Raw genomic sequence first — 26,933 nt, 5'->3', positions numbered from 1 at the left:
GACAGCTCCCGTAGCCAAAACACTCGTTTCCAGCCTCTTCCTAGCCAACTTGTTCTTCATCCGATTGTCTCCTTGGGTCCTTCCCCAAGACTTGCGTGGGTCTCGTGGTCCCATCCTTCGTGGGTGTGTTTTTTTTTCCGTCTTCTTCTTCTTTAGCGTCCCCACCCCCTACCCCCCCCCACCAGGGCTCCTTGAAGCTTAGCACCCAAGCAGGTGGGGAGGCGACGGGGAGAAAGGAAAGGGATGGGTGTTGAGTGGGAAGGAAGACGCCCCCTCCCCGTCTCCGTTCCATCGCCCAGCCTCGGAGAAGGGGCGGGTCCTTCCTCTCCCTTCCCCGTTATTGATATGGGGCTTCGTTGGGTACCCTTGAGGACTCGGGTGGAGCTGGCCCCGCTGATTGGCTTCCCGGCTGTCAGCTGGCTGTGCTTTTTTTTTTCCTTCTTTTTTTTTTTGGAGGGGCGAGGTTGACTAACCGGTTGCTCTTGACGCTTCCATTTCGCTCTCTCCAAGGCTGTCGGCGACCCCCCCCCTCCCCTACTCAGCCGCTCGCCCGTCCCCGGTCCAGGAGAGGAAAACCCCCCGGGGAGCGGAGGTGAAGAGCATCTCTCTCCATCCCTCAGAGGCGAGAAAGAGGAGAAGGAGGAAGAAGAAGAAGAAGAAGAAGAGAGAGAGAGGCCCACGCAAGCTAAGTAGCTCCCAGCCCCTTCCGACTCTGCCTTGGCCAGGCTCTGCGGCTCGCCCTCCAGCGCTCCGGGGCTGCCTTCGGCGCCCCCGCGCCATGCCGGGGTGGAGGAAAGGAAGCTCCCGGGGGCCAAGCTGATGCGGATCGCCTCGGCGTCCAGCCGGAGCTGGGAGAGCCCGGCCGAGCCTCCGCCTTGGGCGCTCGGCCGCCTCGCCCAGCCTCGCCCCTGAGCAACGGCGGCGGCGGCGGCGCCTTGCATCCTCCTGGCTTGCCGAGCCGAGCCGCAGCCCGCCCGCCCGCCTTCGCCGCCAGCAGCAGCAGCAGCAGCAACAGCAGCAGAGCCTCGCCGTCGCCGCCGCCGCCTCCAGCCCCGCCAGAAGCCCCGGCTTCCTCCCTCCCTCCTGGCGCTGGGATGCGTCTTCCCCTCGGCAGCTCCGAGGGCCAGCAGCAGCAGCAGCGTGCGCTTGGAGCAGGGGCGCCAGGATGGCCCGCTTCGGAGAGGACCTGCCCAGCCGCTATGGAGGGGGCGGCGGCGGGGGGGTCGGCCCTGGGCCCGGCGGGGGCCGCGGGGGCAGCCGCCAGGGGGGGACCCCCGGCCAGCCGGGCCCGCGGCCCCCCATCTACAAGCAGACCAAGGCCCAGCGCGCTCGGACCATGGCTCTTTACAACCCCATCCCGGTCAAGCAGGACTGTTTCACCGTCAACCGCTCGCTCTACATCTTTAACGAGGACAACGTGATCCGCAAATACGCCAAGCGCATCACGGAGTGGCCATATCCTGGCGGGAGGGGTGGGGTGGGGCGGGAGGGGCGGGAGGGCTTGGGGTTCTCCTGCCTTCTCCCTTCCTTCCCTCCTCCCCCCCCCCCCGCCCTACACCGCTTTTCATCCCAGGCATTTATTTATTTTTTTTTTATTTTAATTCCATTTATATCCCGCCCTTCTCCGAAGACTCAGGGCGGCTTCCAAGCTTAGCAGTAAGCCGATGGGACAGGTGTGGATGTGGAAAAGTGTGTGTGTGGCGGCGGGGTGGGGTGGGGTGGGAGGGCTTGGGGTTCTCCTGCCTTCTCCCTTCCCTCCCCCCCACCGTTTTTCATCCCAGGCATCCTTCTCTGTCCCCGATGGGACAGGTGTGGATGTGGAAAAGTGTGTGTGTGTGGGGGGGCTAGTTCCAGGAGGATGCTGTCCTGGGACCGGGCAGGAGAGCTCCAGCCTTGGGGATGGGCGTGTCGGGCCCGCTTGGCCTGGCCCGTGGGGACCCTGCTCTTCCTAGCAAGCAGTTGTAGGACAGCTGAGAGAGAGAGAGAGAAGCGGGGGGGGGGTTTCCCCCCAAAGCATCCCTTTTGGGGAGCAGTAAAGATTTCCAGAGGCCTCTGTGAAAAGGGGGGTGGGTGGTGGTCTCTTCTCCAGTGCCTGAGCTGCTTTGAAGTTCCTCTAGACTACAGTAAAAAAACCCACTTTGCTTCTTTCCTCTTTGGATAGCTTTTTTCTGCTTTGGGTTTGCAAGAAAAGGAGGGTTGTTTTTTTTAAAGGGGGTGGGTGGGTGACTTCCTGCATAGGACAGTGAGGGGAGTGGGTCTCCGTCCCCATTGACCACTGTGGTTGTGGGAATTGTTCTCCTAGAGGCGTCTGTTCCGTGTGGCTGTGTGTGTATATGGCTGCTCCTGTAAACTCAAAACACCGATATTTAAAAGGTTAGGATTAGGGCTTACCCTTCCTCCATTCCCACATGCTGAATTTTTGTTAATCTGTTGTTGTTGTTGTTTTACCCCAGGCTAGGCCAGTTCTGGTTTAGTTGTACGCTTCTGAATTTGTCTTTTTTCCTTCCCACCCCGCAACCCCCCCCCACCCCGAGTTTTCTGAGGCCTCTTCTGAGTTTTATTGGATTCTCACCAACACTAAGTTTGGTCCTTAGCTTTTTCTAGCATCTTAGGTCAAGATAATCCAGACCACTGTCTGATGTTCAGGACAGAGCGGAATAACCGAGTTGGAAGGGCACCCTGGAGGTCTTCTAATCCAACCCTCTGCTCAAGCAGGAAACAGTGCAACATTTCAAACAAATGGTTGTCTAATCACTTCTTAAAGACCTCCAGTGATGGAGCATCCACAACTTCTGGAGGCAAGCCTTTCCATTAATGGATTGTTCTAACTGTCAGGAAATTTCGCTTTCGATCTAGGTTGCTTTTCTCCTCGGTTAGTTTTCATCCATTGCTTTTTTTCTTCTTGCCCTTCTGGTGCTTTGGAAAATAGTTGCCCCCCTCTCCTCTCTCCCTTGGAGTGAAGGAAGCTGTTTTTATTTCTTCCTCCTTTGGTGTCACTCCGACCTTTTCTGTTTGTGTAGAAAGAGAGGGAAGGGGGGGGGGTCTTCCCACATTCCCCACCACTGTTTTGCCACTGATGCAAAATGCAAAAATCAATACGCTGCCATCTTAGCATTTGCCCGTGATGAACCATAACACAATTTGGATCTGCCGCGGCTAATTGTTGCAATGTGTCACTTCTGAAGCCTGAATTTGTGGCTTAATGCAGTGTGGGAACATGACCCCCGAGTTGCCTCAGCCCAAGGAACCTGGGCTGAAACAAGCCGCTTTGTACGGGAGGCCGTGGATAATGGTTGGTGTGCTGCGGTTTGTGTCTTGGTAGGATGGGCACTTTCTGTCCATTGTGACTTGATCAGCGGTTAGAAAAGATCACAGTTGGGCCTGATGTGTCAATCCAGACTTTGTGAAAGGAAAAAAAAAGAGAGGAAGAAATAGAGGAAAAAAGACGATCTATTTAAATTGGCCACATCTAACAATAAAATCATATGCCCGTTTGAAATTGGATACGTGGGGATGGAAACTAATCAAAGAGAGAAGCAACCTAGAACTAAGGGGAAATTTCCTGACAGTCAGAACAATTAACCAGTGGAACCACCTTCCTCCGGAAGCTGTCAAAGCTCCAACACTGGAAGTTTTCAAGAAGAGACTGGACAGCCATTGGTCTGAAATGGTATAGGGCTTCCTGCCTGAGCAGGGGGTTGGACTAGATGACCTCCAAGGTGCCTTCCAACATTATTATTATTATTATTATTATTATTATTATTATTATTATTATTATTATTATTATTATTATTATTATTATTATTATTATTATTATTATTATTATTATTATTATTATTATTATTAACAACCTGCCTCCAGAAGCGGTGAATGCTCCAACACTGGAAGTTTTAAAGAAGAGACTGGACAGCCTATTTGTCTGAAATGGTATAGGGCTTCCTGCCTGAGCAGGGGGTTGGACTAGAAGACCACCAAGGTCCCTTCCAACTTTGCTGCTGTTGTTGTTGTTGTTATTAATCGCACAGTCAGCCAGATGTTCAGGCTGGATTTGGCATTTTGGTCTACCTATCGAGTCCTTACCGAGGACCTGGGATAGGCAGATGTGGATGTTTGATGGTATTAAAAGATTTTGTCGCAGGATGGAAGCAGTTCCTAGTAAGGCCGCCTTTGGCAATTGACTGATGGCGAATTTGTCAATGCCGATGATGGTGTCCAAGTGGTGCTCCAGTTGTTTTGGGATGGCACCCAAGGCGCCTATGACTATTGGTGCCACCCTTGCTTGCCTTTGCCACAGTCTTTGTATTTTGTTATCTTCACCAGTTCTTTCTCGTCTATTCTACCATTATTATTATTATTATTATTATTATTATTATTATTATTATTATTATTATTATTATTATTATTATTATTATTATATCCCATTTCTAGCTAATTCAGAGACTGGCTGATATTTTTGACCCTGTGAGGATTGTTATCCACAGGCTTGGCAGTCCATATGACTCAAAGCAGAATAATGCAAAATATCTCAGAAGTAGCCTTCCTTTAAAAAAAAAAAGACCTCATACTCATACTCATGCTTGAGAATTGCTGTCCGATTTCTCTGGCAGGCATTTTGATCAGCTGTTCTTGTTAAAAACAAGAGCCTAGGAGTTGGAGGGGACCTTGGAGGTCTTCTAGCCCAACCCCCTGCTCAGGCAGGAGACCCCGTATCTTCTTATCGGCCTATGTTTCCTCATCTGAGGAAGCTCCCTTCCAAGACCCTTAAATCTAAACTAAGGATAGGCAGCCAGGGAAACTGCAGACCACTCCGCAGGGATTTTATTTTGTTTTATTTTATTTTGTTTTATTTTATTTTTGCAACTAAAGGCAGAGCCATCGTGCTTAATCCTTGGCTGCCTCCTTGACTAGATAAAACGCAAGCTTATCTCACGTCGCCCTTAAGCCTTTCATAGAGGTTCATCCCTCCTCTGACACCCATCTTAAATCCAGACGCTCTTTCACTGGGTGCAAAGAGAAACCCCCCCACCCCACCCCCGCCCCGCTTGCTTCTTTTCCTGCCTTTCTGCATTTGGAAGCAGGGGAAGCAGCTGAGCTGGTCCTCGCCTGTCCGTTTCTCTTAGCTAGCCAGTTTCAGAGAGCATTTTTTTTGGGGGGGGGCCTTCTTTCAAGTCAAGGAGAGGAACTTTCAACTTGAGGTTGGGGCTAGGTTGCTAAGGAGCGTCTTCTCGCTTGATCTGCACGTGTTGCACGAAGCAATTCCCCAGGAGCAGCCTGTTGTTTTCCCTTTGATCTGAAATCACAGAGCTAGTAATTTTTTTTTTCACCCAACGAGCAACGGGGCTCTCCTCTTAACAACCCAGCGCGGGTGCAGGTTGCAGCGTCCTTTTCTTAGCCAGCTGAAACGCCGGGGATATATGTACGCTGAGAAAGCACATCTAAGCCAGCTAGAATTCACAATGGCTAAGAGAGAGAGAGAGAGAGAGAGAGAGAGGGGGGGGGGACGGACAGGAATGGATGGATGGATGGTTACAGGGTGGTGGACATATGGATGGTAGCTAGCTAGCTAGCTAGAGAGAGACAGACAGACAGACAGAGAGACAGACAGGATAGATAGATAGATAGATAGATAGATAGATAGATAGATAGATAGATAGATAGATAGATAGATAGATAGATAGATAGAGACGGACGGACGGACGGACAGGAATGGATGGATGGATGGTTACAGGGTGGTGGACATATGGATGGTAGATAGATAGATAGATAGATAGATAGATAGATAGATAGATAGATAGATAGATAGATAGATAGATAGATGATAGATAGATAGAGACAGACAGACAGACAGACAGACAGACGGACAGGAATGGATGGATGGATGGATGGTTACAGGGTGGTGGACATATGGATGGTAGATAGATAGACAGAGAGAGAGAGAGAGAGAGAGACAGACAGACAGACAGACAGACAGACAGACAGACAGACGGACAGGAATGGATGGATGGATGGTTACAGGGTGGTGGACATATGGATGGTAGATAGATAGATAGATAGATAGATAGATAGATAGATAGATAGATAGATAGATAGATGATTAATTGTTCCCACTGTCAGAAAATTCCTCCTTAGTTCCAGGTTGCTTCTCTCCTTGACTAGTTTCCATCCGTTGCTTCTTGTCCTGCCTTCAGGCACTTTAGAGAATAGCTTGACTCCCTCTTCTTTGGGGCAACCTCTGAGATATTGGAAGACTGCTACCATGTCATCCCTCGTCCTTCTCTTCATTAAACTAGACATCCCCAATTCCAGCAACCGTTCCTTGTATGTTTTAGCCTCCAGTCCCCTGATCATCTTTGTTGCTCTTCTCTGTACTCTTTCTAGAGTCTCAACATCTTTTTTTTACATCGTGGTGACCAAAACTGGATGCAGGATTCCAAGTGTGGCCTTCCCAAGGCGTTGTAATGTGGTATTAATACTTCACGTGATCTCGATTCTATCCCTCTGTAGCTAGTTTAGAATGGGACCCCGAATCCCTGGTAATTTCCTCTCAGAGTCCACAGAACAAACAAAGCATGTGAGAAAAGGATTTGGTGATTGTAGTCTGTAAGTCATGATGTTGTCATTGTAATCACACTTGTCTGTGTTGGATGAATCCAGCCACTTCTGGCTTATTTCCAAAAGCGAGGGGGAAGATGTTAAATCAAGATTTAAAATGAGCTTTGTTCACTTGTTCTTGAGTTCAGCTCCTATCTAACTTTCATAAAAGAATGTCGGGTGGTTTGACACCGCTCTACAGCTTGCAAACTCTGAAGCTTTTGCTTCCATTGCTCCTATTACCAAGCAATTATCAGCTTGCAAAAAAAGGGGTCCTTAAAAACATACCCGGTGCCAAATAAGAGGTTTCAGAGTTTTACAGATGGAGGCAAATTGGAGAGAAGAGAGCAGCTCACGTTAAGTAGAAAAACAACAACAAACCATCTTGATTTAATAATATGATAGCTGCAGGAGGAACGTTTGATGACTGCTTTTGAAGGCTTACTCAACCAAGAGATCCTGAACAATCAAAAGCAGAATACCTTTCCATTCTCTTCTGCCTTTTTTCTTCGCTCTTCTCCAAAGCAGAGAAAACCTCCTGTTTGATTAGAGAAGAATGAGGTTTTCCTTGAAGCAATTGCCTAAAACGCTAACAGTAACCCTTTTTATATGTACTGGGGCTTAAAGGTGAGAATGGATTGGGGAAATTGGGATCATTGATCGAGATTCAGGATTGGAAAAGTTGGGTCGGTTAAGGCAATTGCTGATGGTGCCTTGATGAACCTTGTCTTTATGGGATTTTTCCTTAACCATTGCCTTCACTCCCTTTGAATATATGATCCTGGCTACCATTATAGCTAATTGCATTGTTCTGGCTTTGGAGCAGCATCTTCCTGATGGAGATAAGACACCTATGTCAGAGAGGCTGGTGAGTATCAAATATTTTAGTGGGAGAGAGAAATATATTCCTTCCTTCCTTCCTTCCTTCCTTCCTTCCTTCCTTCCTTCCTTCCTTCCTTCCTTCCTTCCTTCCTTCCTTCTGCCTTTTTCCAGGGCACCTCAAAATTATAGAATTTGTTTTTAGTCCATTCCATTCCATTCCATTCCATTCCATTCCACACCACTCCACTCCACTCTACTCTCTATTCTATTCTATTCTATTCTATTCTATTCTATTCTATTCTATTCTATTCTATTCTATTCTATTCTATTCTATTCTATTCTATTCTATTCTATTCTATTCTATTCTATTCTACTCTACTCTACTCTACTCTACTCTACTCTACTCTACTCTATTTTCTATTCTATTCTACTCTACTCTACTCTACTCTATTTTCTATTCTATTCTATTCTACTCTACTCTACTCTAATTTCTATTCTATTCTATTCTATTCTATTCTATTCTATTCTATTCTATTCTATTCTATTCTATTCTACTCTACTCTACTCTACTCTACTCTACTCTACTCTACTCTACTCTACTCTACTCTACTCTACTCTATTTTCTATTCTATTCTATTCTACTCTACTCTATTCTACTCTATTTTCTATTTTATTCTATACTCTACTCTACTCTATTTTCTATTGTATTCTACTCTACTCTACTCTACTCTACTCTACTCTACTTTATTTTCTATTCTATTCTATTCTATTCTATTCTATTCTATTCTATTCTATTCTATTCTATTCTATTCTATTCTAGTCTAGTCTAGTCTAGTCTAGTCTATTCTAGTCTAGTCTAGTCTAGTCTAGTCTAGTCTAGTCTAGTCTATTCCATTCTATTCTATTCTATGATTCTAATTCTATTCCCTTCGCTTCCCTTCCCTTTCATTCTGTTTTGCCAATCCATAGATTGGTAACAGTGGTGTCCTTCTGTTTCTCCTTCTTCAGGATGACACCGAACCATATTTCATTGGAATATTTTGCTTCGAAGCGGGCATAAAGATTATCGCTCTTGGTTTTGTTTTTCACAAAGGATCTTATCTCCGCAACGGCTGGAATGTCATGGATTTTGTGGTTGTGCTTACAGGGTAAGTCACTTCTCCCTCCCCCCCCCCCACGCCCTCTCTTTCACTTCTCTCTTACCCCTTAATGACATTTGGTGAGCGTTCTCTTGCTCTGGGATTGATGTGCATGAAAGAGGACGTGGGTTATAAAGTGAAGTTACAAGCTCTGTTTAGAAAGCTTCACTTTGAAAAAAAAGCACGGTTGTCACCGAGAAAGGCTGAAGCTCTTTGGTATCCCTCGATGGAGCGCACTTCCGGGGTGCCGCTGAAGCTTTGCTTAAATAGAAAAGATGCAATTCTGGTTATTTATTTATTTATTTATTTATTTATTTAACACATCGCCCCGTCTCTTGAACACAACCTGACGGTTTTATAAGGAGGAAGTCGTAACAAGGAGTGTGTGTGTGTGTGTGGGGGGGAAATCCCCCAGATGTCCTTAAGAGTGTGAGCTCTTTTATTTTTCCGTGGCCAAAGTTGACTTGGCGTTGGCCATGATTTAATGTCCAAATGAGCAGAGGGTCTGGAGGCTGAAAGGACGATGAGAAAATGGGGGTGTGGGTGAGGGTTGGTTTTGGAAAATATTAAGGTTGGAAGCATTCTCACAGGGTCTTGCTGACCCAGGTTTATTGCACGGTGGGAAAAAAGAGGTTAAGCTACCCAACCTTAAAAAGATGCGTGTTGACATATTAGCATCAGTTTATCAGTAAGTTTGTTAGCAGAGAAGACTCTTTGATCTTGCTGACTCTTTCTTTGTTAATAGAACAGGGCCTGTGCACGTGTTAGGAGCCTGTTAACCTGTCGTGCTTTGCAATATTACCACTTAACTTGTCGTGCTTTGCAATACTACCGTTCTCTTTTCCATGTCCCTCTTAACGGCTTTGTTGAGATGAAGAAATGGCTATTGTTTTTGTTGTTGTTGTTTGTTTGTTGTTCTATGATTAATTTTAATTAAGCTTCAGTTGTTGTTCTGCGGGCTGTGTTGTGATCCATTTGGGTTAAAGGAACGTTGGAATAAATCCTGACTTAACCCGGGCCGAGGTCTCCGAAACATTGCTGACCCACACTTTCATTGACTGCTTTCCGTCTACAAATGATTTATTGCCCTGGCATAATTAAAAATCAGACGGTCTGGGTGTTTACCCTGATATCTAGAGCATTGCAAAGTCTGCTGTTTCATTTTCCCTCGAATATGGTAGCAAGCTTTAGTTGATTACTCAGCTTGATTTGCAAACAAAGGCAGGCAATTTAAGGCCTGAAAGTTGCTTACATGTCTCTCCCTCCTTCCTTCCCTCCCTCCCTCCCTCCCTCCCCCAAGCCTCTAAAAACTGCCACCAGTTGTACTCTTTGACGTAAGCATAAAGGTGAAAATGCTCTTTGCGTTAAGGATGACACCCAGTTACTAGGTGAACTCAACCATGCCATTTTCTTGGATGAAACACAGAAGTGTTTGTCAATACAAGCTTCAGCTTCAGTCCAACTTTATCTCCAGGCTGTGCCAACTTCTTTATCTAGGCCCACCCATTTTGAGAGGTGAACTGGAAACAAAGGCCAGGATGTTGTTCTGTTCCTCCTCCTCCTTCTCTCCCTCTCCACAGACCCCATTCCTTTTTAGCACTGATGAAGTTACCTAGTTGGGTAATGAAATGTCTGCAAGAAAACCACCAAGCTCAGAGAACACCAAGGACCCCACAGTCCTCCTCCTCCTCCTCCTCCTCCTCCTCCTCCTCCTCCTCCTCCTCCTCCTCCTCCTCCTCCTCCTCCTCCTCCTCCTCCTTTCCCTCTCCACAGACCCCACTCCTTTCCAGCACTGTTGAAGTTACCTAGTTGGGTCATGAAACATCTGCAAGGGAACAACCAAGCTCAGAGAGCATCAAGGACCTGTCATCTCAACTCTGAGCTACAAATATTCTCCGCTGATTCTGCTTGGGAATTCTTCATGCAGAAAAACAGAATCAATAACCCGTTCCTGTTCCGATTCCCAGGAAATGGAGAAATGAATTATTTTTCTCAGATCCCGGGGAGCAATCTGCACCGTGTTCATGAATGGTTGACTTTCTTTCCCATTCTCCATGAATTTGTTTAAGCCCAGTTAAATGACTGATTGATTGAACCTCCATCTCAGATGTATTTGAGCAGCAGACGGCTCATGGTGAAATCAGATTATCTTTTTTTTTTAAAAAAAATATAAGAATTATAAAAAGGGTAGGTGGCGAGCTATTCTTTAGTAGAGGCCCACAGGAGGAATTTATTTATGTGCATCTTTTGACAAAAAAGCAAGAGGCTTAATACTTTTCATCGTTGCTAACTGTGGCTTTCCTCGTTACTAGTCCAATCACATTAGCAACGAAATCCTAATTCCTCCTTGCAGACAGCTGGCCATTTTCACTTTTTTAGGGAATTGTTGCGGCCACGTGGAGGCTTTTCTGTGCCCTAATGTGTCACCGCTAAACCTTCAGGGGACCCCAACGACTCACTAAAAAGGAAGGCAAACGGCCAGCGGTCTGCAAAGGAGTACAAATCCTTCCGTTCCCCCACCATCCACTCAGAACCTGAAGAAGCTTCTGGGATGAGAAGTGAAACCTCTTAGCTACTGCTAAGCTTGTAAGCCACCCTGAGTCTTCGGAGAAGGGCGGGATATAAATGGAATTAAAATAAAATAAAATAAATAAATAAAGAAAAAACAACAACGAGGAAGTCCATTTACCTCTGGGGGGGGGGGGAAAGCACCTTTGGGACATTCTTCCTGTTTTCTTCCATAAATGCCAGGCCAACGTTTGCCCCGTTTGCAGGATCGCAGTCCCAGGATGGGGGTGTGCATCACAGAACGGTGTGACGTGAGCCATTTGAAGGTTGTTTCTCCCCCCCCCCCCCGGCCATCTGAAAAAGCGTTTGGTATCAAAGGCAGAAACTGCGCCGAGCTTGATTAGGCTGCTAGCATAAGCAATCCCGTCTCTGCATTCACGATGCGAGGATTCCTTTGAAGTTCAAGTCAGTGAATGTCAGAGCTCTTGCTTCTCCTGTTGCCTCTAGCTGGGCTGCACTGAAATTGTCTTGTATACGAGGTTCCTGCTAAGGAACCAGTGGGAGAAAAACCGTGTCCCTCTTTATCTTTTTTTTTTTTTTTTTGGTGGCTGCTGTGACATTTCCTGACAATGAGCCTCCACGGGGAAGAGCTTGCCTGTCAAGAGCCTTGGTGGAGCAGTGGGCTAATGCCTCCTTAAGTAAGACCAGCTGCCTGCAATTAGTGCAGGTTCGAGTCCCACCAGGCTCAAGGTTGACTCAGCCTTCCATCCTTCCGAGGTAGGTAAAATGAGGACCCAGATTGTTGGGGGCAATTAAGCTGACTTTGTAATAATGCCGCTTGGGTGTGTGTGTGAAAGCCCTAATAAGCAGGCATATACATAGAATGAAGGCTATTGCTAAGCACATTGATTTGTGCTTTAGATTGTAAGCCGCCCTGAGTCTTCGGAGAAGGGCGGGATATAAATGGGATTTAAAAAAAATAAACCACTGGACGGCTTCCTTTTTCCCCCCAGCATTCTTCAGAGGGAAAGCAGAAGGAAATGTTCTGCTGTTCTCTTCCTCTCTCCTTCCGTCGCGGGTGGATGAAGATCTGGACGTGGATGGCTTAATTCCAACTGGGATTGAAACCACAGGGTGGTGGTGTTTGTAATGGGGGTGGCGGTGCCGCCGTGGCTGAGGGGTTAAGGTGCTGGGTTTGTCGGCTGGAAGGTGGGAAGTTTTGAGACCCGAGCACCACGTGATGGGGGGGGGGGTAGGGAGAGCGCCTGTTCTGGCCCCAACCTAGCAGTTCAAATATGGGATGTGTTTTTATCGATGGTTGGAAAAAGCAGGGTAGAGATTAGGGTTTTAATGTGTACGATGAAGCGAATTGGACCCGGTGAACATGTTGCTTACTAAGCACCTATGGCTTGTAAATATAGAAAATTAATAAAAAGAAAAATATTATTTAAAAAAGCATGCAAATGCGAGTAGATAAATAGGTACCACTTTCAAGGATCCTTGGAGCGCCCTAAGCTTGGCTGTTTTCTTGCAGAAGTTTCATTACCCAAACTAGGTAAGGATGTTACCTAGTTTGTTACCTAGCACCAATGATGTTACCTAGTTTGGGTAATGAAATGTCTGCAAGAAAACCACCAAGCTCAGAGAGTACCCCTAGTTGTCCTCCTCCTCCTCCTCCTCCTCCTCCTCCTCCTCCTCCTCTCCACACACCTTACTCCCTTCTAGCAGTGATAATGTTACCTAGTTGGGTCATGAAACCTCTGCAGGAAAACCATCCAGCTCAGAGAGCACCAAGGGCCCCACAATTATCTTCCTCCTCCTCCTCCTGCTCCTCTTCCTCCTCCTCCTCCTCCTCCTCTCCACACACCTTATTCCCTTCTAGCAGTGATAATGTTACCTAGTTGGGTCATGAAACCTCTGCAGGAAAACCATCCAGCAGAGAGCACCAAGGGCCCCACAATCATCTTCCTCCTCCTCCTCCTCCTCCTCCTCCTCCTCCTCCTCCTCCTCCTCCTCCTCCTCTCCACACACCTTACTCCCTTCTAGCAGTGATAATGTTACCTAGTTGGGTCATGAAACCTCTGCAAGAAAACCATCCAGCTCAGAGAGCACCAAGGGCCCCACAATTATCTTCCTCCTCCTCCTCCTGCTCCTCTTCCTCCTCCTACTCCTCCTCCTCTCCACACACCTTATTCCCTTCTAGCAGTGATAATGTTACCTAGTTGGGTCATGAAACCTCTGCAGGAAAACCATCCAGCAGAGAGCACCAAGGGCCCCACAATCATCTTCCTCCTCCTCCTCCTCCTCCTCCTCCTCCTCCTCCTCCTCCTCCTCCTCCTCCTCTCCACACACCTTACTCCCTTCTAGCAGTGATAATGTTACCTAGTTGGGTCATGAAACCTCTGCAAGAAAACCATCCAGCTCAGAGAGCACCAAGGACTCTTCATTTCAATCCTGAGCTACAGATGTTCTCTTTGACTTGACTGTATGGCGGTGTCTGCTTTTGTTCGGTTTTGCTAAATATCCCTGCCTGCTTTCAGCAAGGCCTTTGGAAGGAACAGCTAATGACCAGCACAGCAGGAGCCCGAAATGCAGCAAAAACTCTGAACGGAGAATGGTTCTGCAATGGTCTGATTGTCCCTGCTCCTAAAATATGTTTATGGTGCTTTCAGCTAAGAAACAATAAATAAATGATTATTATGCAACAAAGCCCGAGATATAAAAATGCCTCATTCCATACAAAACCTGACATTTCCCCCCCCCCACCCCAATCTTTCTCTCTCCCTTCTTGTTCCTCTGCTGGGTTTCTTACCAGCAACTTGAACCTTGCCTTTCTTTCCTGCCAATTCTTTTAATTTGAAGCAGGAAGCAGGTATCCAAAGTTCCGGCCACGATAATATTGGAGGAAAGTTGTTTTTGAGACTCTGCAGTTTGACTGTCTCCAAGGGAGAAAATTGACACAGGAAGGTGGATAGCAGAGGGTGCTTAACAGTGCTGGCGTCTGGAAAGAGGCTCATTAATCACAGTTCTGCTTTTGGGCACATTGCGGGACAATTAAAATAGAACGCTTGGTGACGGAGCATTAGAGGAATAGGGAAGGCGATGAACTTTGGGGTAAAGGTAAAAGTAATGATAAAAGTTTCCCCTGTCCAGTTGTGTCCAACTCTAGAAGGGGAGGGGTCATCTCCCTCTCTTAGCCAGGGAAGCCAGAGTTGTCTGAAGACATTTCGGCAGCCGCGTGGCTGGAATGACTACACGCCGAGGCGCATGGAACGCTGTTGCCTTCCCACCAAAGTGGTACCTATTTATCTACTCGCCTTGGCATGGTTGTTTGAACAGCTAGGTGGGCAGGAGCTGGAGCAAGGACCGGGAGCTCACCCGTTGCTCAGCGCTGGGGTCTCGAACCTGGGCTGTCAGCTTTCCAGCTGAGAAGCTCAGCAACTTTTCCCATTGGGCCAATCATGTCCCTCTGGAGTAAGGATGGGAAAGCGATCCTTTCCCTGACCCGTTGCTACACGCATTTGCAAGGCGAGGGATGGTGTGATGGGCTGATCAAAGCGGACTAGGAATGTGGCACGATCGTCCTCTTCCTCCAGTTTTCCTCCTGGGGCTAAGCAGATCTTTCTGAGAATCTCGAGACAGGACAGATGGACCAATAGCCTTGCTTACCTTGTTCCTTCATCCAAAAATGTTCCTTCAAAATTGAGAGGCTGTGCTAGAGAAGAGGGCTCCCCAAGCTATATCTCCAAAGCACCAGAGGGCAGGAGAAGAAGTAATGGATGGAAACTCCTACTTGAACAGGGGGTTGGACTAGAAGACCTCCAAGGTCCCTTCCAACTCTGTTATTTTGTTAATTTACCAACCGAGAACTAAGGAGAAATTTCCCGACAGTGAGAAGAATTAACCAGTGGAACGGCTTGCCTCCAGAAGTTGCGGGTGCTCCATCATTGGTGGTTTTAAAGAAGGGACTGGACAGTCATGTGTCTGTAAGAGTATAGGTTCTCTGGCTTGAGAAATGGGTTGGACTAGAAGACCTCCAAGGTCCCTCCCTACTCTGTTATTCTGTATTCTGATAATACACTTATCTTGGAAACAGTGCAGGGCAAACTGGCTGCCTTGCAAAGCAGAGAGCTTAAACGGGGTGGAGGGAGATGGCCACCCCGTCCAGAAAAGTCAATTCTGATGCAAAGGCAAGAACACACACACAAAAAAATCCGAGAACAGCTAGTTATCGCTTTGTACAGATGTGGCATGAACTCTCGTCTCCTTCAGCTCTTGAATTTTTATTATTTTTTTTATTTTTTCCGGGAAGGAAAGTTGGACGAGGCGTCGTGGCAATTTGTCCAAGATCCCTGATAAAACATTAACATCATCGTTTTGCAGCGGCCATTAAAAGTCAATTACATTAATGGGGTTGGAATTATGCTGAAAGTGTGGGATTGGTCAGGGCTAGTAGCTAGGCTGAAGTAGCCCCTTGGTACTGCAGCCCGTCCGTTCACCACTCTGCGGACAATTTTCTTGCTTGCTCATTTTTTTCCCCCCACCGGCCGGCCGGTCTCTCTTCATTCTTACTTCCGTTGGCTGCGGGAAGAGGCATCAATGAAATATATTGTATTTATCGAGTTATTCTGCTTTTGCTTGCTGCATCTTTTTTGTTTTTTAAAAGCAAGGGAAGTGAACAGAATAACAGAGTTGGAAGGGACCTTGGAGGTCTTCTAGTCCAACCCCCTGCTCAAGCAGGAAACCATGTAGCATTCCAGATAAATACCAAGATCAACCGACCGGTGAAAGAAAGGGAACAAACATCTGAGTTTACAGAATAAACAGACTTGGAAGAGCAACGAAGATGATGAGGGGGCTGGAGGGTAAAAATAAGAAGAACGTTTGCAGGAATTGGGTATGTCTACTTTAATGGAAAGAAGGACGAGGGGGGACATGATAGCAGTCTTCCAATATCTCAGGGGCTGCCACGGAGAAGAGGGGGTCAACCTCTTCTCCAAAGCACCTGAAGGCAGGACAAGAAGCAACGGATGGAAACTCATCAAGGAGAGAGGCAACCTGGAAGTAAGGAGAATCTTCCTGACAGTCAGAACAATTGACCAGTGGAACAACCTGCCTCCAGAAGCTGTGAATGCTCCAACACTGGAAGTTTTTAAGAAGAGACTGGAGAGCCATTGGTCTGAAATGGTATAGGGTTTCCTGCCTGAGCAGGGGGTTGGACTAGATGACCTCTAAGGTCCCTTCCAACTCTATTCTATTCTATTCTATTCTATTCTATTCTATTCTATTCTACTCTACTCTACTCTACTCTACTCTACTCTACTCCTATTCTATTCTATTCTATTCTATTCTATTCTATTCTATTCTATTCTATTCTATTCTATTCTATTCTATTCTATTCTATTCTATTCTATTCTATTCTATTCTATTCCTTTCGACTCTTATTCTATTCTATTCTATTCTATTCTATTCTATTCTATTCTATTCTATTCTATTCTACTCTACTCTACTCTACTCTACTCTACTCTACTCTACTCTACTCTACTCTACTCCACTCCACTCCACTCCACTCCACTCCACTCCACTCCACTCCTATTCTATTCCATTCCTTTCGACTCTTATTCTATTCTATTCTATTCTATTCTATTCTATTCTATTCTATTCTATTCTATTCTATTCTATTCTATTCTATTCTATTCTATTCTATTCTATTCTATTCTTTCAGCGTCATCCAAGACCAGCCTGACCCTTTTCAGATGCAAGAGTGTGTGTGTGTCAGTGTGTCTGTGTGTGCGTGAGGCAAGGGAATGTTGAAGTCCAGTCGGACCAATTGGCTAATTGGGCAGCAAGTTACAGAAAGAACCGTCGATGCATAAAAACCTTCCTGGCATCCAGAGAAAACATTAATGCATTCTGAGGTTGGCTTTTAGGGCACCGAAGAGAATTAATGGTTCCTTCTTTGCCCGGTGTTGTTTTTTTTCCCTTTTTTCTTTTTTTCTTTTTTAATGACTGGGCGGGGGGGCGGGGGCAACGTCTGACAGTGCCACGGCTGGAAAACAAGGAATAAATTGCTTCTCTTTTCTGACACAAAAATTTCCACCATGCGGGCTGAGCTGTCCAATCTGGATAACCAAGAAATCATCCACCTAGTGTTGTTTTTTTGGGTTGGTTTTTTTTTTTCCTGGTTGAGAAACGGAGCTTATTTCTTCCCCTCCCAACTTATCCCGTCCACTCTTCCAAGGTTGTAATTTAGTTTGATGCCGAACTAGACGAGCCAAAGGGAAGCATTTCAAACCTTGATGTAACCTCTTCGCGCTGTCCTGGGGGTGGGGGGGTTGATGGTTTTGGTAAGGCAGCCCTCTCGTGTTTCGTGCCTTAAACCCTTAAGCAACGGTGGTTGGTTTGATATGAACCTAGCCGTTGATGATGCTTAACGGGTTGGTGAGAATTTTTAAAAAAACCAACCAATTGATAAGCTACGGTTTCGTTTCAACGGGTTCTGGGAACTCAACTTCCATAAATATTAGGAACGAAGGCCCTGCCTCCGGAAGTTGTGGGTGATCCGTCCCGGGAGGTTTTCAAGAAGAGATTGGACAACCGTTTGTCTGAAACGGTGTAGGGTCTCCTGGTTGAACAGGGGGTTGGACTAGAAGACCTCCAGGGTGCCCTTCCAACTCTGTTATTCTGTCCCGGATTGGCATGCGCCTGGCTGAATTCTGCCACTGAGGTTTGTAGTAAATCATGCCTGAGGACTTAGCATGTTGTGAGAACCCAGCAGCCTTTCTACCATTCCCCGGGCGGTTTTCTGTCTCCAATATTTTGAATTGTTGCACCGCGTTAAACTGGCTTGGCCTCCAACGCTTCGCTTTTACAACGCTGGTGCAAACGGGCGCAGAAGGATTTTGACAAGCATCGGGGTTTATTTGATTCGAGAGAGGAATCCACATTAGCTTCCTCTTTGGAAGTACGGGCTCTTTTTATTTTATTCGGCCTTTCTCCCAAGAATGCCCATTAAGTTGGCCGATTTTTTTTCGCCACGGCAGCCAAATTGAAAGGGCAGCTGGACAAATTCCTGGAGAATCAAAGCTAACAATGCTGGTTATTGGGTCACGTGCCTGGCTATCTGGCCTGCCTTTGGGAGCTTCCCAGGGCCAGCCCAAGTGGACCCAGGTACGTCCTCGCCTTTACGACGCCAGTGCCATTCTTACAGCCCACCTTCATCCCATATCTCGGGATAGGTTTAGAGCAGAAGACACAAATCTCAGAGGGATTGAAACGAGAAGTCAATTTTTGCTCCCTGGCTCTTTGAAAGTTCTCCCCTGCTATTTATCAGAGGCTGGAGGTTGGAAGCTAGGAATTGGCAACTCGGTGAAAAACAATAGAATGGCCTCCAATGTGGGGAAAAAAAGAAGAATGCTGTTCTTGGCAAAGAGCAAAACTTGGCACCGTTTTCCCGGTACCTTTAAAGAGACCGTCTTTTCATTCAACCTCTCGTTTAATGAAAAGAAGGACTTGGGGTGACATGATGGAAGCGTTCTAATATTGGAAGGGCTGCCACAAAGAAGAGTGTGTGTGTGTGTGTGTGTGTGTGTGTGTGTGTACCTCTTCTTATACCACTTGAGACAAATGGCTGTCCAATTTCTTCTTGAAAGCACCCACAACTCCTGAAGGCAATCCGTTCTACTGGTTCAATCGATCAGTCATAATAGACCTGGAAGGGACCTTGGAGGTCTTCTAGTCCAACCCCCTCCTCAACCTTATACCATTTCAGACAGGTGGCCGGCCAATCTCTTCATTAAAACTCACAGTGTTAGAGCGCTCACAACTTCTGCTGGCAAGCTGTTCCACTGGCTAATTGTCCTCACTGTTAGGAAGTGTCTCCTTAATTCCAGGTTGCTTCTCTCCTCGGTTAGTTTCCAACCATTGTTTCTTGTCCTGCCTTCAGGGGCTTTGGAGAAGAGGTGGACCCCCTCTTCTCTGTGGCAGCCCTTCAAATGTTGGAAAACTGCTATCATGTCCCCCCTGGACCTTCTCTTCTTTAGACTAGACATGCCTGGTTCCCTCAATCATTTATCATATGCATTAGCCTCCAGGCCCCTTATCATCCTGGTTGCTTTACTGGAAGACTGCTATCCTATCACCCCATCTCGTCCTTCTCTTTTTTAGACTAGATTCTTCATTCATTTTTTTTCAAGACTTCCTGCTATGGGGAAGACTATTTTCCTTTCAGAAAACCAGAGATTGCATTTCAGTAAGCCAAAGATTGTGGCCCAAACTCCCTCCCTCCCTTTCCTCCCTCCCTCCCTCCCTTCCTTCCTCCTCAGTGTTAATTATCATGATTTATCATGATAATTTATCACATGGTGGCTCAATAGGTTAGGACGCTGAGCTTGTCGATCAGAAGGTCGGCAGTTTGGCGGGTCGAATCCCGAGTGCCGCGTAGCAGAGTGAGCGCCTGTTACTTGTTCCAGCTTCTGCCCACCTAGCAGTTCGAAAGCACGTAAAAAATGCAAGTAGAAAAATAGGGACCGCTACGGTGGGAAGGTAACAGCGTTCCGTGCGCCTTTGGCGTCTAGTCATGCCGGCCACATGACCACGGAGACATCCTCGGACAAGCGCTGGCTCTTCGGCTTTGAAACGGAGATGAGCACCGGCCCCTAGAGTCGGAAACGGCTAGCACGCATGTGCGGGGGGAACCTTTACCTTTAAAGAGAGCCACCCCTGGGGGAAGGAAACCGATTCCAACCCACCTTTTCTCCCAAACGCTTTCAAGGTTTGTCAGAAAACCCTTTCCCTTTTAACGGCTGGATCTCTGAAAAGAAAAGTTTCCCGTTGAGCAACAGTCTCCCGAAAGGACACAGAAGAATGCCTTCTCGGTATATTTAAAGCCTGCCTATTTTTAACAGGGCACAGTGGCGAGATTAGCGGTTTGATGATTTATGATAATTTCCTCACGGCGAAAATATCTTTCATTAGCGCTGCCATTCAAGGCAGGGGGATATTAAGCCGTACGTTCAGAATTTCATCTTTGCTTGGAGGGCGGAGAGAAATTCTTTTGAAGAATCGCCTGCGGGCTAGCCGTTTTCGCCCCCCGAGTGGAATCTGAGCCTTGCATACATTATCTGTGGAGGAATTGGACTTCATTTAGAGACGACTCGGTAGGTTGGTAGGGTTGAGCGTAGACCTCCCTATTAAGGCAGCCGCATCCCCGTGGCTCTTAATACTTCCTGTTGCTCTTGCTTCCAATTGATTACGCTGGCCTGGAATGCTTGGTCAGGATCAGAATCAGAATAGAGCCGGAAGGGACCTTGGAGGTCTTCTAGTCCAGCCCCCTGCTCAAGCAGGAGACCCTGTACCATTCTAGTCTCTTCTTCAAAACCTGCAGTGTTGGAGCGCCCAAAACATCTGGAGGGAAGCTGTTCCACTGGTTGATTGTCCTCACTGTCAGGAAGTTTCTCCTTAATATCCAGGTTGCTTCTCACCTGGATTTGCTTTCCATCCATTGTTTCTTGTCCTGCCTTCTGGTGCTTTGGGAAACAAATTGACCCCCTCCTCTTTTTTAGGCAGCCCCTCAAATACTAGAACACTGTTATCCTGTCCCCCCCCCCGCAGTCCTTCTTTTCTCTAGACCAGGGGTGTCAAACTCAATTTCATTGAGGGCCGCATCAGCATGGCGGTTGCCCTCAAGGGGCCGGGTGGGTGTGGCCTGGGTGGGCGTGGCCTACTGGGTGGGCGTGGCTAGAGTGCGTATGGCCTACTGGGTGGGCGTGGCCAGCTCTACATCGTTGGCATCAAGGGTGCCTATGGGGGGCCTGGGCAGGAGTCGGACAGATCTGAGGGTCTCTGGCAAAAGGAGGGTCTCTGGGCCAGGGCCAAGGCAGTGGGGGCCGTTCCCTCCCTGTTTCCAGGATGGCTTCGCGGGCCGCATGAAACCACTTCGCGGGCCAGATCCGGCCCCCAGGCCTTGTGTTTGACATGTCTGCTCTAGACTGTCCATCCCTCAAATCCTGCAACCGTTCTTCATACAGTATCTTTTAGTCTCCAGGCCTTTCATCGTCTTAGTTGCTCTTCTTGGCACTTTCCCCCAAAGTCTCAACACCTTGTCAAAATGCCTCTCCTTGGCACGGGTGATTGTTCAGCAAGTGATACTTAACCTTTCAAGTGGACTTTCAAATCCCACTTTCAGGTAGCCCAATAATAATAATAATAATAATAATAATAATAATAATAATAATAATAATAATAATAATAATAATAATAATAATAATAATAATAATAATAAAAACCCAAACCAAAAAAAGGAGATTTGATTTCATTTCCCTTGAAGAGCACACACAGTCAAAGCTACCAGGTGCAGAAAAACACTTACGTGGCTTCTAGGCAGTTTTGATCAAACACCAGCCACTCTGGCCTCATTTTTATTTATTTATTTATTTATTTATTTATTTATTTATTTATTTATTTGCTGTTGCACAAACAGCCTGGAATCCTCCCGGTTTTCTTGACCGTGTGCCCTCTCTCCTGGAAAAGCCAGCGCCTTCGTCTGCTTTGGGAGGTATTGGGGATATTTATTTATTAATTTATTTATTTTGGTGGTCTCCAAGTCAGCCTTGAGTCCTGTCTCTGCAGTTCTGGACAACCATCTGACTGAGATGGTATAGGATCTCCTGCTTGAGCAGGGGGCTGGACTAGAAGACCTCAAGGGTCCCTTCCAGCTTCTATTCTATTCTATTCTATTCTATTCTATTCTATTCTATTCTATTCTATTCTATTCTATTCTATTCTATTCTATTCTATTCTATTCTATTCTATTCTATTCTATTCCATTCCATTCCATTCCATTCCATTCCATATCTTCTATTCTATTCTATTCTATTCTATTCTATTCTATTCTATTCTATTCTATTCTATTCTATTCTATTATTCTATTCTATTCTATTCTATTCTATTCTATTCTATTCTATTCTATTCTATTCTATTCTATTCTATTCTATTCTATTCTATTCCATTCCATTCCATTCCATTCCATATCTTCTATTCTATTCTATTCTATTCTATTCTATTCTATTCTATTCTATTCTATTCTATTCTATTCTATTCTATTCTATTCTATTCTATTCTATTCTATTCTATTCCGTATTCTATTCTATTCTATTCTATTCTATTCTATTCTATTCTATTCTATTCTATTCTATTCTATTCTATTCTATTCTATTCTATTCTATTCTATTCTATTCTATTCTATTCTATTCTATTCTTAATTCTATTCTATTCTATTCTATTCTATTCTATTCTATTCTATTCTATTCTATTCTATTCTATTCTATTCTATTCTATTCTATTCTTGTCTGAAATGGCTATAGGGTCTCCTGCCTGATCAGGGGGTTGGGCTAGAAGACCTCCAAGGTCCCTTTCAACCCTGTCATTCTGTCGTTCAAATTCTGGACGGCTCCAGAAATGGAAACTAAAATACCTGTAGCTTTTATCTTTCGCACGTGATGCTCTCCTGTTCTTTTCCTCTCATTATGCTTTTGTTTATCTCCAGGAGTGTTGGCTGTTCTCCAGCTTTCCTAAAGCTACCAACCTATCTTTTTTTTTACAGCTCTGATTACTCTCGGAGTTGCAAATTATCCGTGGAATTTTGGACGGATGACGTGGAGAGCCCTGTAGAACAGCGGGGGGGTGTTGTAGTTTTAATTGATTTGTTGAGGGAGGGGAGGGTGACTGTGTAGCGACAGAGAGACCTAAGCATTTAGCTTTACACAACAATTACATTTGATGTTGTAACATGAACTGGGTTTTTTGTGTTTTTTTTTATAAGGCAGCCTTGTAGAAAGGCAAATATTGGCAAAGCACACTGGGTTTTTTTTGTGCAACTCCTAGAAGGGGGGAAAACCATCTGTTATGGATTCTGTCTCCCTTACACATAAAAGGAGCTTCAGGGCTGAGTACAATTTAGGATAAATCAATAGAGGTATACAGGTGCTGCAGTTTTTAAAATCAAAGGGGGTCTGTTTCACTATTCCTCCTAAACACTCTTTTGATGTTGCAGTTGCCACATCCTCTTTCGGCTTGGCTTTTTTTTTTTTGATCTTCAAGTGTTCTTGGGAGTGAACCTCAGGGGATAAGAGACTAGCACAGGGGTGTCACACTCAATTTTTTATTTATTTTATTTTATTTTAATTCCATTTATATCCCGCCCTTCTCCAAAGACTCAGGGCGGCTTACAAGCTTAGCAGTAGCCTTCATTCTATGTATATGCCTGCTTATTAGGGCTTTCACACACACACCCCAAGCGGCATTATTACAAAGTCAGCTTAATTGCCCCCAACAATCTGGGTCCTCATTTTACCTACCTGGGAAGGATGGAAGGCTGAGTCAACCTTGAGCCTGGTGGGACTCGAACCTGCACTAATGGCAGGCAGCTGGTGTTACTTAAGGAGGCATTAGCCCACTGCTCCACCAAGCCCACTGCTCCACCAATTTCATTGAGGGCCGCATCAGCTTTGCGGTTGCCCTCAGGAGGCCGGGTGGGTATGGCCAGGGTGGGCGTGGCCTACTGGGTGGGCGTGGCTAGAGTGCATATGGCCTACTGGGTGGGCGTGGCCAGCTCTACATCGTTCGCATCAAGGGTGCCTATGGGGGCCTGGGCAGGAGTGGGACAGATCTGAGGGTCTCTGGTAGAAGGAGGGTCTCTGGGCCGGGGCCAAGGCAGCGGGGGCCGTTCCCTCACTGTTTCCAGGATGGCTTCGCGGGCCACATGAAACCACTTTACGGGCCGGATTTGGCCCCCGGGCCTTGTGTTTGACATGTCTGGACTAGCAGAATATCAGAGTTGGAAGGGACCTTGGAGGTCCTCTAGTCCAGCCCCTTGCTCAAGCGGCAGACCCTCCATCGTTTCAGACAAATGGCTGTCCAATCTCTTTTTAAAAGATTTTACAGTGATGGACCACGTACAACTTATGGAGACGAGTCTTTCCGCTGGTTGGTTGTCCTCACTGTCAGGAAGCTTTCTCCTTAATTCCAGGTTGCTTCTCTCCTTGATTGGTTTCCATCCGTTGCTTCTTGTCCTGCCCTCCACACTCTTCTTTCTGGCAGCCTCTGAGATACTGGCACATTGCTATCATCTTACACCCCCCCCCCCGCCTAGTGCTTCTTTTCATTAAACCAGACTTAATTCCTACTTCTGTCTCCTTTCATGAAGACGGCAAGAGTGTAGAAGGGAGTCTTCATTTGGGTTGAAGCATTCACGCCATCCTGATTGAATGTTCAAAGAGGCGTCTGCTTGCGTGCGATGTCATTTCTGGGGAGAGGGGCATGACATTCTGGCTCCAGATTCAGGCAGCGATCCAAGTCATGGGAAAAGGGGCTTCTTGGCAAAAGTCAACCCACCCACGGTGGACCTACTCAACTTGCTCCATTGGAGATGGCCTCCAAGAAGATATTTTTTTTAAATAGAGACCATTAGTTTGAAGAATCACCTTTTCATTTTTTTTTAAAAAAAAATGACATGGGTCAGCAAGTAAATGCCATTAAAGAGATATCTGGCATGCAAAGAATTGTGCGGAAACTCCTTCCTTCCTTCCTTCCTTCCTTCCTTCCTTCCTTCCTTCCTTCCTTCCTTCCTTCCTTCCTTCCTTCTCTCCCTCCCTCCTCCTCTTCCTCAATCCCTCCCTCTTTCTTTCTTTCTTTCTTTCTTTCTTTCTTTCTTTCTTTCTTTCTTTCTTTCTTTCTTTCTTTCTTTCTTCTCTCTCTCTCTCTCTCTCTCTCTCTCTCTCTCTCTCTCTCTCTCTCTCTCTCTCTCTCTCTCTCTCTCTTCTTTCTTTCTTTCTTTCTTTCTTTCTTTCATATATTTTAAGTCCAGGGATGACAAATATAGTTAATGCATTTGGGTGCTGACGTCAAAGCTGTAGCCACTGAGTAGGTGGAATAGCAAATGTGTGAGCTAATCACTTGGGTAAGGATACATTTGTCGTTTCCCCCCCCTCCTCTGTTTCTTCTTCCTCCTTCTCTTTTCAGCAGAGGGAAAATGTTTTAGAATAACTACAGTCCTCCAGAGTTTTCTAGGCAGAGCCACGGTCCAATTTAAGTTCGGGTTCTTCCTGTGTAACATTCAATATCAAATTCGAAGGAACGGTTGTCCTGCTCCTGCTTTCCTTTTGAAGCTTTCTCTTTCTACAGGTAGTTGATTCCCCCCCCCCCCCATGTTTTGTGCTTAAAAGCCTCGGAGAAGAACAGCTATTTGATCCTGCAAAACCGAGGCTCGTTCTGACGTTTTCATAAGATGCTCCAGTCTTTTTTTGGCAGCAACTGGCTAGCAAACCTATCCTTTTCTTGTGGGGGTGTCGAACCTAATGTGTGTATTGTTAATACACGTGGGCTGTAAATGTTTTCAAAGGATTTTTTTTATTTTTTGCACATATAGCTAAAAAGAGCCGGTACCTTCAACACCTCTGCAAACACCCTCTTCATTGGTATATTTAAACTCTGCAGTAGTGGGTGGTGCAATTCTTTTTCTCTTTAATATATATATATATATATATATATATATATATATATATATATATATATATATATATATATATATATATATATATATATATATATATATATATATATATATATATATATATATATATATATATATATATATATATATATATATATATATATATATATATATATATATATATATATATATATACGCAACTTCCATTCATGTGCAATTCCATTCACCTTCAAGCAATTTGTCCTCATTAACGATGACCAGGCGAATCGTTAAATACAAGGCTGAACCCCCCCCCCTTCCTCACAGCAACATTTTTATCAGTAAGTGACCTATATTACCAGACGGCAGAAAATTTGACTTTCCCCCCTGTCCTGAGGGTTGTACCATTTCAGTGGAGGACACCTCCTTTCTCTTGCAGGGAATGTTGAGGCTAAAGCAGCTGGAGTTGGAACCCCCACCCCCTTAATACTGATCTTTTATTGCAGTAATTACCGGTACCTCTGAGTCATTCCCTAGCTTTTGTATTGACCTGTCTCTGGTCATGTAAGGAAAGTGTCTCTCTATCTCTCTAGCTAGCTAGCTAGCTAGCTATCATCTCTGCCTGTCCGTCCGTCCGTCCATCCATCCATCCATCCATCCTATCTATATATCTATCTACTATCTATCTATATTCTATCTGTATATTCTATCTATCTCTATATTCTCTCTATATTCTATCTATCTATCTATCTATCTATCTATCTATCTATCTATCTATCTATCTATCTATCTATCTATCTATCATCTATCTATCTCATCTCCCTCCCTTCCTTCCTCTCACCTATTCAACTCCTTCCTTCCTCCCTCCCTTTCCTTCCCTTCCCTTCTCTTCCCTTCTCTTCCCTTTCCTCCCTCCCTTTCCTTTCCTTTCCTTTCCTTTCCTTTCCTTTCCTTTCCTTTCCTTTCCTTTCCTTTCCTTCCCCTTCCCCTTCCCCTTCCCCTTCCTTCCCTTCCCCCTTCTTTCTTTCTTTCTTTCTTTCTTTCTTTCTTTCTTTCTTTCTTTCTTTCTTTCTTTCTTTCTTTCTTTCTTTCTTTCTTTCTTTCTTTCTTTCTTTCTTTCTTTCTTTCTTTCTTTCTTTCTTTCTTTCTCATCTCACCCCAGGATAACTCTTAAAAAAGATAACACCACACAAAACCTAGACACAATGCAAACTGGCCCACCCAGTTGGCAACTGGTTCGGTAGCCTCCCCGCCCCCTGGCCAAATTTATCTGTAGGATAAAACGCCCACACAGATGCATTTCTTGTGATGGTATGCGGGGAAGACTTTGTGGGACCTTGGGAAGAGTCTTCCTCTCCCCCCCCCCGGCCCCGTCACCATAATAA

At 45.7% G+C, this 26,933-nt stretch overlaps 1 protein-coding gene across 1 annotated transcript in view; it reads left to right on the top strand.

Moving 5' to 3' along the window:
• Positions 1-1,165: 1,165 nt before the first annotated feature.
• The window catches only part of CACNA1B (calcium voltage-gated channel subunit alpha1 B), a gene marked incomplete at its 5' end in the record, with an annotated part of 132,988 nt that continues 107,220 nt past the window's right edge, over positions 1,166-26,933 (top strand). The window contains 3 exon segments of the mRNA XM_081339488.1: positions 1,166-1,456; positions 7,355-7,459; positions 8,422-8,561. Of these exon segments, the coding sequence (XP_081195614.1) occupies positions 1,166-1,456; positions 7,355-7,459; positions 8,422-8,561 (536 nt within the window).

The sequence above is a fragment of the Vipera berus genome (genome assembly GCF_964194415.1).
Source record: "Vipera berus genome assembly, chromosome: 15".
In the NCBI taxonomy this organism is placed as follows: domain Eukaryota; kingdom Metazoa; phylum Chordata; class Lepidosauria; order Squamata; family Viperidae; genus Vipera; species Vipera berus.
The sequence above is the reverse complement of the archived record's forward strand: the minus strand, read 5'-3'. Positions and strand labels throughout refer to the sequence as shown.